Genomic DNA, 12,527 nt, shown 5'->3' with positions numbered 1-12,527 from the left:
GAGGACGCAGTCAGATTAAACTAGAGAAAATGTACTTTTTAAATAATAAATTATTTAAAAAGAAAAACTTACGATAAATATAATTATTCTTGATAACAATTGACAATATTAGTGATTATTAATTCCCTACATTACAGTATTGGAAAATGGTTACTATTAGTTATAATAATAAGTTTAACAATTTTATAAACTTATTTTTCAGTAACTTCCTAGAGTATTATTTATTATATGTATTTGACATTACAGTACACGAAACAAAGTTTCATTCAATTCTTTATAAAGCATTAATTAATGTATTTGGCATTATACACTACACAAAATGTAGGATTTGAATTTTAGAGACTTAGTACAACAATAAAGATATATATTAAACAAAGTTTCATTCAAGTCTTTATAAAGCACTAAAAACAAATCAAATAATTATTTATTATTAAACAAAGTCTTTATAAAGCATTAAAAAAAATCAATTAATTATTATTAATTGTTTATTATACATATTTGGCATTACAGTACACAAAATGTACTTGTAATTTTAGAGACTTTCTACAACAAAGATATATATTAAACAAAGTTTCATTTAAGTCTTGATAAAGCATTTAAAAAAAAATCAAAGAATTATTTATTATTTTTTATAATGCATGCATTTTGCATTATTACAGTACACAAAATGTATTATTAATGATGTATTATAATAAATGTATTTGTGATTATATAGTACACAAAATGTAGGATTTGAATTTTAGAGAATTAGTACAACAATAAAAATATATATTAAACAAAGTTTCATTCAGGTCTTTATGAAGCATAAAAAATCAAATAATTATTTATTATTAATGATTGATTATAATAAATGTATTTGGCATTATACAGTACACAAAATGTTGGATTTTAATTTAAAAGAATTAGTACATTACTGCCCTACAAAGGCAAAAGGCAGTAACTTCGTTTTTGGTCAAAAATTACTTATTGATATTTTTGAGACATTCACGACCCCCTTTATTATTTGCATTAGTATCTTGAGTCAATTTTATGTTTTTTCGAGAAAATAAAAATAAAGAACAAATTAACTGACAACTGAAACCCACTATAACTCTAAATTTTAAAGTCATTTTTCTCAGTTTCACACTCTAGCGAGTTAAGGTCTTTTGCCTTTGTAGGGCAGATCAGTACAGATATATATTAAACAAAGTTTCAAAGTCTTAATAAAGCATTTAAAAAAAAATCAAAGAATTATTTATTATTTTTTATAATGCATGTATTTTGCATTATTACAGTACACAAAATGTAGGATATAAATGAATGAGCATTATTACAAAAATATTTATAAAGATATAAATCATACAATGTTTCATTTAAGTCTTGAAAAAAATATCTTTCCTACTTAATAAGAAAACAAAGTAGACAAACTAAGAACACACAGAGGAGTCTCAGCTGGTTTGAGGTGAAGATCATCAAAGAGGCCAGCAGTAAGATCCGGAATTCTGCTTACGGATCTGACCAGGTTGCCGTAGAAACGTCACCGACTGTCCTGTTGACGACCAATGAAAATATTACTGATCACAGGTTCCTGAACCGTGTATTGTTATAACCAACAAAAATTTTAGAGATGTTTTCCAGTTAAAAATCACTCTTAAAATGCTAGGATGTTTTAAGTGATGTCCAGGTCAATGCTACACAGTTGCTAAGGTTATCTGGGTTGTTGCGAGGAGGCTGTTTAATGGCACAAGTCAAACAAGTCCACCCCAAATGAATCTTAGGTTATTCTTTATTACCTGGATTCAATGGGATTGTGGTTCCTGTATTCAGTACAACTTCAAGAGCATCCGGTTCCTTACTTCCAGAACCCTCTGCAGGCTTCCTCACTGTCACACTCACTTCTGTACTCTTAACCAACCAATCCATCTTGTTGCCAAGGTACCTCACACCTTTCATACTGAGTGCATCGACCTCTTTTGGTAGCAATGGAGCAAAGGCAAGGCTCTCTCTTTGCACTCTAATGGATAAAAAAAGACTTGAAATCCTATTCAGAAATGACTCTAGCTGTACTAAAAAAAGATTACATGTGATCAACTTCCAAATAAGTGCACACTGCTTGAACACCGTATCCGACAATGCAATGTGCATTTAGTAATTAGTGAGCTAGAATAAAATTTATAACACAGCCTATGAGAGAATCACCTGAAACCAGTATAGCCAAAGAGCACTGCTTGAAGAAAGCCACCCATACCAGTGAGAAAGTTTACACAACCAGAGCCATCAGATGTCTCACTCCATACCTACAAAAAGAGAGATACTGTAAATCTACATACTATTTAAAGCATGCATACGACAAAGAACAATTAGTGTGCAGTGTGAGGTACCTGAAATGGTTTCTGGATATTTTTGAAGCATTTCTCCAGAAGCTCTTGGGCTTTTTGCGTCTCACCAAGTTCAAGCCAACCAACCGCAAACATCCCCTTCACAAAACACACACAAAATCCATGATAAATACAAACTGTACACACTCAGATATACACTTAAACACTTCTGCAAAATAATTATCTGTTTGATCTTCCAACATTGCAGAAATGTAAATGGTGTAGGCTACTATGTGTACCCAGGTCATGGCTGGTCCAAGTGGATCTGTGACAGCTTCATATGTTTCCAGATCATTCTGTCTGACTTCTGGGGTCATAGACATGCCAAGAGGATATCCCAGCAACACTGTGTCTGCCTGTTTGACTTTAGTTCCTGTGAAATAGAAAATAATTCTGTAAAATTGACTTTTATTCAGCAACACTACACTTAAAACTGGTACTTATTTAGAAAGACAAATCTACGATATAACAATATGAGGGCTGATGAGAGCATCTCTCACCTTGTGTGTATCCATCAAACTCTGGATGATATTTCAGTTCCGGGTCAAAGGGGATTTTGATTTTATCAGCGATGTCCTGCCATTCAGGAGGAGAGGGGTGTGATAAAATGCTGGCCAACTCCACGGCAAACCGAAGACTTTAGAAAGAGAGAGAGAAAATATATCATAATAATAATATACAATTTATATGCATTTGCTATGATGTTTTGTTAGGGCATTGCCTTGTTTATTACTCAAAGTCAAAAGCACACAACTCTTGTATCATATTTTGGTCTTTATATATCGGTTGGTTAGGAGAACCTATCAGTATGATTTAGCCACCAAATGTTTTATACTTAAGATTAGAGATTTAAATCATTAACTTATAATTATGTATAGACGGTTTCATTGGACACACACGCGTTGTCGTGGTTGCACGCCTGAACCAAAGTGACCTTTCAGTCTGTATCTATTTATCGGTCTGGCTAGTGGCTAAACTGATCTTTGAAACAAATACCTCGTCGAAAATAAAATGTTTTGTTTAGCTAAAGATGAAAAGAGACGACGAGCATGATCACAGCTGTGCGGCGAGTATTGGCAGCCTAAACCCTAAAAAAAAAAAAAACAAGCGTAGGGACGGCTAACGATTAATCGCGATTAATCTATAGCAGAATAAAAGTTTTTCACATCATATATGTGTGTGAACAGTGTATAATAACTTTGTATAGATAAATGCACACACATGCATGTATATATTTAACCCGTTAATTGGCGCTGTCCCGTGAGCGGGACACCTAAAAAAAAACACAAGCGTAGGGATGGCTAACGATTAATCGCGATTAATCTATAGCAGAATAAAAGTTTTTTCACATCATATATGTGTGTGAACAGTGTATAATAACTTTGTATAGATAAATGCACACACATGCATGTATATATTTAACCCGTTAATTGGCGCTGTCCCGTGAGCGGGACACCTATGTTTACTTCAATATTTTCTATGTAAATGTTAATCTATCACGACAAACTATATATTGTTGGAAAGGTCTAAGAATGTAGTTTTCATATTTCAAAACCTTTTAGCAGTAATAATAATGCAGTAACTGTAATTTATTCATTTGTGACACAAGTAGGCAGCAAACCTCAAAGCAAACCAGCACAAACCTCAATTTTTTTTTTTTATGTATTAAAAATAATACTATATTGCATTTTTATTTATTACAAATAAATTTAAACTGCTTTAAAAAAAAAATATTTTTTTACCTCCAGACACTTCCCTAAAAACCGTTGAAGTGTCTTCTTTAAAACAAAAAATTACCAAAATTAAAACCAAAATTATGCTTTTAGACCAAAAAATAAATAAAAATGCCAGAGTTATATTAATTTAAAGGTGTATATCACCTTTTCACCAACCCCTCACTCAAAAAGGGCTGCGCCAGAAATGTTTACATGTGTATATGTATATATATTTGTATTTTTATATTTTCTTAAAATTATACATGCATGTGTGCATATTTATACATACATAATTATTATACACAGTTCACAAACACACACATATATGATGTAAACAAAAACTCATGAAACTCACGAGATTCGTGATTAATCGCTTGCCATCTCTACAACCCAGGAACTTAATTTTGGAAACCATTACCTGCAAGCCTGTGAAAAAATAGGTCAATTAATTTTTGCTCACACCTATAAAGTGGCAATTTTAACATTTTATAATAAATTATCTATATGATATTTTGAGATAGAACTTCACATACGTACTCACCAAATGTTTATTTGACGTCTTAAAAAAGTCTTATGAAATGTCCCTTTTCATTTTACACAGTAACGTTAACTCAGTGTAATAGTTGACCTTCTATAAGCAATAGTAATAGTGATGCTTGCCTTACTAATGATGCACACAAACACGCACCTGCATTGGGCGATAGCATTTGTGAACACCGAGTTGTCAACATTAGTGTAGTACTCATCAGGAGGTATCACTCCTTATGGACAAACAATACAGAAACAAAATGTCAGTTTGTATATATACTAAGAATAGAAAATAAAACACTAAAAATAACGACTAAAAATAACGAGGAAAACCATAAAGAAATGACTCTAAAGGAGGCAATTAAATGAGAAGTGCTATACAAGTTACAAAGTTTCAAAATTTGCTAAACGAAAGTGATATGCCTGATGTCACTTTTCGTACCTTTGATATGGTACTCCTGCTTGGTAGGGTCCCACGTAACCCTGGAGACCCAGTAGTCGGCCACGCCCCACACCACCTCGCTGCCCCGCCCTTCCTTGAACATCTCAATGTCCTACGTGAAGAACAAACACAGATGTTTGGATGTGTTCCTGTGCTGGTATGAGCAATTGTGTGCTTGCAATATCTGTACCTGTGTGAGATAAAAGTATTGCTTGAAAGCCAGAACCACGTCTCCATTGATGTGGATTTCTTGCTGTACTATGAGGTCATCTGGACAAACGTCACGGCCTGTTACTGCACCCTCCCATGGAAACTTCAACCCCTGAGGAAAGAAAAGTGTTTAACTTCGACCAAAAATGTGTAGTAGCACTCATAAAAATTAGTGCATACTGTCAGCCTATAGAAGGCTGCCTGCAAGAACGACCAACTACCGACTGTACCTTGTACCCCATCTGTTTGGCGTTAGCACGAGCACCCTCTACTGTCCCAACACGGTATTCCAATACATCCTTGGCCAGTTTAGGATAAAACAGCGTGATACCAGGGTACATCCACATGTCCTATTGGAAAGCCATAGGGTCACATATCTATATATATATATCTATATATATATATATATATATATATATATATATATATCTATATATATATATATATATATATATATATATATATATATATATATATATATATATATATATATATATATATATATATATATATATATATATATATATATTTATATACAGAATGATGACCCTGATGCCCTTTGTGACACACCTGGTCCCAAAACACATGTCCAAGGTAATCTTCATCTTTGCCCCCATTTGACAAACCCCCAGGACTGACTCCCCCAAACGGCCTGGGTGCTTCATTAAAAGATGGAAATGCACTGAGAAGATAAAACATGCAGCCAATCAGAGCGCGGTTCAGGGCTTCTGGTCCCACCACCTCTATGCTGCTTCCTGTCCACAGCTCCGCCCAACTCCTCAGATGGGAGGGGCTTAAGTCACCGGAAGCAATGAGCTCCAAACCGGTATCGTAATATGACTGGGCACTCTCGCTGTTTCCGGCAACAGCAACCAGGAAAACCCAGCTGGAGTGGCTTTGGTCGGGCAGGAGTGTTACAGAAGTTGTGATGGGCGTCCAGATCAGGTGCACAAACGGACGGATTGCTCCAGGAACCTCTGAAGAGATGGTCTGTCCAAAAATATGCCTGAAAAAGCATTGCATGTGATTTAAAAGCCTTTTCGCTTATGTTTAGGGTTAGGATGATGGCCTACAACAGTGATATCAAAAAAACATTAGCAGGAAGTAAAAATGTACCTCCCTCCCTTGTAGTCAGGTGCTTTTTGAAAAGTGATGTCATCACTCTGAGGGTTGAAAGAACTGTCTAAGTGAACTTTGATTGGTTCAGCAGTGGTCTCCAGACGCTGAAGGTGAACCTCCATGATTAGGAGGTTTGAATGCTGCCTGTGAGCGTACAAAACCTGAGAAGCTTCAACACGAGGAGTGACTACAGTGTGAGAGAATACACCTGGTTTAAAGAAAGAGATACATTACAGAGTGAATATATCATGAGTTTAATGCTTGTTTATAGGAAAGACTTTAGGTCTAACCTGCACGCATGTCTAACTTGTACGTATGACGTCCCGCTTCCTCCGGCTTTATTTGTACAGCCAGTGGACATGGAATGTCGGCACGGTGACATGCCCCGCCCTCCCCGTTATAAACCCCGCCCATATGCATAATTTTATCAAATACTCTCCATCCCAGTAGTCCATTAGTGAGTGGTGGCATGAAGCGGGGGTCAGAGGGGAGCGTCACAGAGGTGAAGATGTATGGGTCAACGGGGTCAGAGGTCATTTTTGGTGATATCTGCAAAAATTAAAGCATACTAAAGCATGTGTAAACATGAGACACTTTAGACTAAACGAATGTACAGTGTATACAACATACAAGAAGTTGTTTTGTTGTCATGCGATGATGAAGCTATGAAACAGGAAGTCATGAGGAAGAACCCTGTGGTCACTCATGATCGTGTGTCAGGGTCAGTAGCCTCTTAAAATAACACATCATTTGACCTTTTATGACATTATAAGGTCAAATTGTAAATAATGAAAACTACATTGTGATATTTAAGATTTCCAATTAAAGAAAATAAAAATAGCCTACTTAAAACAACTTTTTCAAAATATTTTACAATAATGATAATTTAAAAAAAATTATTTAGGGCTGTCAAAAGATTAATCTCGATTAATCGCATCCAAAATAAAAGTTTGTGTTTACATAACATATGTGTGTGTACTGTGAATTATTATTATTTATATATAAAAACACACCCAATCTTGTATATATTTAAGAAAAATGTTTTTATATTTAAATATAAAATATTTATGTTATTATATAATATAAATTATATAAATGTATAAACAGTACTTAAAGACAATAAAAAAAAAATATATATATATATATATATATATATATATATATATATATATATATATATATATATATATATATATATATATATATATATATATATGAATGTGTGTGTATTTCTATATACATAATATTTACACACAGTACACACACATATGTTATGTAAACACAAACTTTTATTTTGGATGCGATTAATCGCGATTAATGTTTTGACAGCCCTAAATCATATTAAAGTTTTTAAACATATAAAACCAACAAATATTTCACAAATCTTTTTCTTAATTAGTTAGAAGTTATCAAATGCAAATAAATAGATGTCTATAAAATTAATTATACTTTAAATATATAGATTAGCTTTCATTTTAATATATATCATCAAATTAATGTCACATTGATTAAAAACCTAAAATATTCCTTAAATATTATTTTGCAAAATATGCACAATAATATTAAAAACCTTTTTTTGTGGTAATGTAGACAATTGTTTTTAGAGAGATTTACTGCGTTTACTCTTCCAGCAGATCTTATGAAAACTGCGTATAACAGAACTTTGTAACGTTGTCTATTATTAACTAAAACAAAGTAAACCATTACCAGCTTTACCAATGCAGACAAAAAAGTAGATCTCAAACTTTCACTCACTTTAAAAGCTACACATTTAAGACAAAGCTGTTTTAGGTCACGATAAAAGTGGCAATACTTACTGTTGTATCAAATACTCCTCATGTGTTGTGAACTAATCAAATGTTGCCGCTGGGCAGAAAACAAACAATTTAAAACGGAGGGTTACGCAGGTAACCCAGGTTCTGTGAATGAAGGTCAACACGCCACAGTATGGGTCATCCTCTTTGAGAGGGTGAGCTGTTAGGAGACAGAATAGCAAATTAACCACTCCCCGCTACGTGCGTGCAATCAGCCCCAGTCTACATATACAGGTGCACGCACGCCGGCACTTTCTCTTTTTGCCATCAAGCATCATGCCACTCCCCGAGTGACCACGCAGTGTGGCGTGTTGACCTTCATTCACAGAACCTGGGTTACCTGCGTAACCCTCCGTTCTATTTCATATCGGTCAACACGCCACAGTATGGGTCAACAGTGTACCAAATAAAGTCACGAGGGGGAATTAGCGGGGAACCATTCAGTAGAAAAATGACAAAAGACAGATATTCACTTCACATAGGTCTTTATTGAAAACCAGATCAAACAAATCACCAGGTGTCGAACACCTTGTAGAAACTGAAAGTAAAAAGGCCACAGACAAAATCACAGTTGGCTCCCAGTCTGTAGGACAGAGGCAGCTACAGTAGAGGCCACATTGAGGCGGTAAAACCGTGCAAATGTCAGTGAAGACCTCCAGCCAGCTGCAGTACAGATGTCTTCCAAGGAAGCCCCCTTAAACAAGGCCCAAGAGGCCGCCATCCCCCGGGTGGAGTGCGCCACAACCCCTGTAGGTAGGGCCAGCCCCTTCTTACTATAGGCCAATTCAATAGTCTTCACCACCCAGCGAGCCAGGCGCTGTTTAGAGACTGCCTGACCACGGTTTGACTCCCCATAACACAAAAACAGCTGATCTGTTTGTCTGACAGCTGCAGTGCGATGGACATAGGCCCGCAGTGCCCGGACAGGGCAAACAAGGTGCAACCTAGCAGTATCAGGAGAATCATGGGGAGGAGGGTGAAAGGGATCCAGAATCAAAGGTCTTGAAACAAAAGATCGTGGAAGAACCTTGGGCAAAAAAGCCGGGTTTGGCAATAGGGAGATGGGAGAACCGCTTTCCCCAAGCCGCAGACATGCAGGATGGACTGATAAGGCATGCAGTTCACTGACCCGTCTAGCTGATGTGATGGCTAGGAGGAACACTGTCTTAAGCGTAAGGAACTCCAAATCCACCTCAGACAATGGTTCAAAGGGAGCCTGTGACACCGCTTCCAATACTACCTGTAGATCCCAGGAAGGGACCATACAGGAACGCGATGGACTTAGCCTCCGTGCTCCTCTGAGGAACTGGCTAACAAGAGGCTGTGAGCCCACTGACAACCCATTCAAAGCATCATGGCCATTTGATATGGCTGCCACATATCCTCTTAAGGTAGATTCCTTCAGACCATCTTCTAAAAGAGACTGAAGAAAAGACAAGATAACTGGCACGCCACACGAGACTGGGTCCACACCACTGGGATGACACCAGCGAACAAACCTCTCCCACCTACCAGCATAGAGGGCCCTGGTGGAGGGTGCCCTTGCTGCCTGCAAAGTAGTTAAGACATTCTTGTCCAGAGTGCCTGGCTGACTCCGTGTAATGGCCAAACATGCAGTCTGAGTAGGCCTGGGTTCGGGTGGCAGAGCTGTCCGCGACCCTGTGTTAACATATCCTGCCTGAGGGGAAGACACCACTGAGATCCTGCAAGCAGAGCCACCAGATCTGGCATCCATGACCGATTTGGCCAGTCTGGCGCCACAAGCAGCACCCTGGCTTGCAACCTCCTTATCTTGGCCAGCACTGCTGGGAGTAACGGAAACGGAGGGAAGGCATAGAGAAGGACTCGAGGCCACTCGTTCGCTAGGGCATCTATCCCCAATGTCCCTTTGGGACCTGTCATGGAGTACCAGAGAGGGCAGTGCGTCGTTTCCTGAGACGCAAACAGGTCTACTGACGCCTGTCCATACCTCGCCCAGATCTCCTGCACAATGTCTGGGTGCAGCCGCCATTCTCCTGGCCTCGGCCCCCCCCTGGACAGAAGGTCTGCTGCCACATTGTCCACTCCTGGCAGATAGACTGCCCGCAAGGACAGGTTGTGCGCATGAGCCCACCGAAGGAGTTTGTAAGCCCTCTGATGGAGGGACACCGAACGTATCCCCCCCTGGTGGTTGATGTACGACACCACCGTCGAACTGTCTGTCCGAACCAGGACATCCCCTGCCTGCAGACTTGGTCGGAAATGCACCAAGGCTCGACGCACAGCCTCGAGCTCCAGCAGATTTACGTGAGCCCCCTGCCACATGGGTTCCCACAGACCTTGGACTGGGCAGCCCCGCCACATGGCTCCCCAGCCCAGACTGGAGGCATCCGTAGTCACGGTTTCTCTTGAACTCCGCTGGCCCAGAGGTACACCCTCCTGTAGGTCTAGGGCAGCCAGCCACCAGTGTATACCTGGAACACAACCTGCATTCAGCTGCAGAACACGTTGGCCGTCCTCGTAGGGGTTCACCTTGTTCCTCGAGAACCACTGTTGTAGCGGCCTCATATGAAGCAAGCCTAGTGGCACAACCTGAGCTGCTGCTGCCATTAGGCCAAGCAGCCTCCGACCAGACTTCACAGATGTTTGCTTTTCTCTTAGAAGTTGGGACAAGCTCTTCCTCAACACAAGCTGCCTCCGAGGAGACAGCCAGGCTCTCATTGTGGTGGAATTTAGCACCAGACCCAGGTACTCTACTGTGGTGCAGGGAACCAGCACACTCTTTTCCCTGTTTAATGCCAAGCCCAACTTGAGGAGGTGTGCTAACACCACCCCTGTGTCGATCTCTGCCTGCTCCCTGGTTGGGGCACAAATCAACCAGTCGTCCAGATAGTTCAGGACGCGAAGTCCCTGGCGCCGGAGCGGGATGAGAGCCGCATCCATGCATTTGGTGAAGGTGCGAGGCGCCAGAGACAGACCAAAAGGGAGAACATTGTACTGGTATGCTGCCCCTTGAAAGAAAAACCGGAGGTACTTTCTGTGATGTCTGTGGATTGGGATGTGGAAGTAAGCATCCCGTAGGTCCACTGTTGTGAACCAATCTCCGTGCTGAACAAAAGTGAGGACTGTAGACAGACGCAGCATCCTGAAGGGGAGGCGCTGTAAGTGTCGATTGAACCTCCTCAGATTGAGAATGGGGCGCAAGCCCCCATCCTTCTTCGGAATGAGGAAATAAGTGGAGTAATACCCCTGCCTTATCTTGTCTGAAGGCAGAAGTGTTACCGCTCCTTTTTCCAAGAGAACAGAAACTTCCTTTGACAGGGAATCGTGCTCGGCGTTGCCCTTCAAGACAGTAGGGACAACCTTGTGAAAACATGGGGGTCTGGTTTTGAACTGCAGCCTGTACCCCGACTTCAGGGTGCTGAGCACCCAAGGGCAAGGAGTACACTGGCGCCAATGAGCAAGGTGTTGGGGTGTGAAACGTGATGTCGGAGGCTGGCAACCGTCAGCGACGCGATGCCCGTCCAGGTGGCCGACCGCTTGCAGGCCGGCCACCCCTCTGTTGGCGAAAGGGACGATAGGCAGCGTGGCTTGGGCCTGCTGTGTCAGTCTGAGCTGGTGCACGGGGTGGACCATTCCAGGCCTGAGGAGCCGAACGAAACCAGGGGCTCGCTGACCCAGAGCGCCGTGCTCTGCCTGCCAAATGTACTGAGCGAGTCAGCTCCCTCGCTCTCCTTGACTGTTCCAGGGCCCCTTCTGAAGGTGGCCCAAAGACCTCACCTGGCACCACCGGAGCCGCAACCACTGCCATGCAGTCCTGGTCTGTTATATTGGCCTGAGAAAGCCAGACCTGACGTCGTGCCTGGACCATCGAAGCCATGGACTGACCCAAAGCCTGAGCATGAGCACTGGTTCCTCGAAGCAGTATGTCCATTACTCGCAGCATCTCTGTAATCTCACCCCCTGGGGCAGAGGATGCCATATCTTGCAGCAGCCCCTCCAAATACACCAGCAGAAGGGAGTTGGTGCATGACAGCCTGCCAGCCAATGCTGAGGCCTGATAAGCCTTCCGCAGTTGGGAATCAACAGCCCTGCAGCGCTTATTTGGATGAACTGCATCCTTGCCAGCCTTAGCTGTTGCTCCTGCCAGCATCGCAAAGGTAGGCCCCACCACAGGAGCCGCAGCCAGCCCCCAGGTTGCAGCCCCAGCCAAGGAAGCCAGCTGTGTTCTGGGCAGTGGGCTTGAGCTTGGGGCTTTCCAGGAAGAGTGCAACTCTGCCATAAAATCAGGCAGGATTGGAAGCCCTTCAGACTTGCGTCGACGCGGACCTCTGTCAAAGACAGAAGCCCCCGTAGCGGAGGT

At 40.8% G+C, this 12,527-nt stretch overlaps 1 protein-coding gene across 2 annotated transcripts; it reads right to left on the bottom strand.

Moving 5' to 3' along the window:
• Positions 1-700: 700 nt before the first annotated feature.
• Positions 701-8,266, bottom strand: LOC129434293 (protein-glucosylgalactosylhydroxylysine glucosidase). 2 transcript variants are annotated; one of them, XM_073864559.1, is made up of 14 exons: positions 8,189-8,266; positions 6,662-6,920; positions 6,369-6,579; positions 5,823-6,258; positions 5,483-5,602; positions 5,233-5,364; positions 5,043-5,154; positions 4,761-4,833; positions 2,858-2,994; positions 2,597-2,730; positions 2,361-2,456; positions 2,179-2,276; positions 1,773-1,993; positions 701-1,528 (listed from the first exon to the last, which is right to left on the bottom strand). In XM_073864559.1, the coding sequence occupies exons 2-14, from the start codon at positions 6,906-6,908 to the stop codon at positions 1,452-1,454; spliced, it is 2,094 nt and encodes a 697-aa protein (XP_073720660.1). In that variant the 5' UTR covers positions 6,909-6,920; positions 8,189-8,266; the 3' UTR covers positions 701-1,451. The 2 variants fall into 2 exon arrangements, with proteins under 2 accessions (XP_073720660.1, XP_073720659.1); XM_073864558.1 differs by lacking the exon at positions 8,189-8,266 and adding an exon at positions 7,002-7,106.
• Between the last annotated feature and the right edge of the window lie 4,261 nt (positions 8,267-12,527).

Source organism: Misgurnus anguillicaudatus, unplaced genomic scaffold (genome assembly GCF_027580225.2).
Source record: "Misgurnus anguillicaudatus unplaced genomic scaffold, ASM2758022v2 HiC_scaffold_27, whole genome shotgun sequence".
Lineage (NCBI taxonomy): Eukaryota > Metazoa > Chordata > Actinopteri > Cypriniformes > Cobitidae > Misgurnus > Misgurnus anguillicaudatus.
The sequence above is the reverse complement of the archived record's forward strand: the minus strand, read 5'-3'. Positions and strand labels throughout refer to the sequence as shown.

What these genes read in the sequence shown, in the direction of transcription:
- LOC129434293 (XM_073864558.1), bottom strand. Translation starts at nt 7,022, where the DNA reads ATGACAACAAAACAACTTCTT. An exon ending in CCTGACTACAAGGGAGGGAG is followed by an intron (nt 6,259 to 6,368) that starts GTACATTTTTAC and finishes ATGCTTTTTCAG; the next exon opens with GCATATTTTTGGACAGACCA. An exon ending in CACAATCCCATTGAATCCAG is followed by an intron (nt 1,529 to 1,772) that starts GTAATAAAGAAT and finishes GGTCGTCAACAG; the next exon opens with GACAGTCGGTGACGTTTCTA.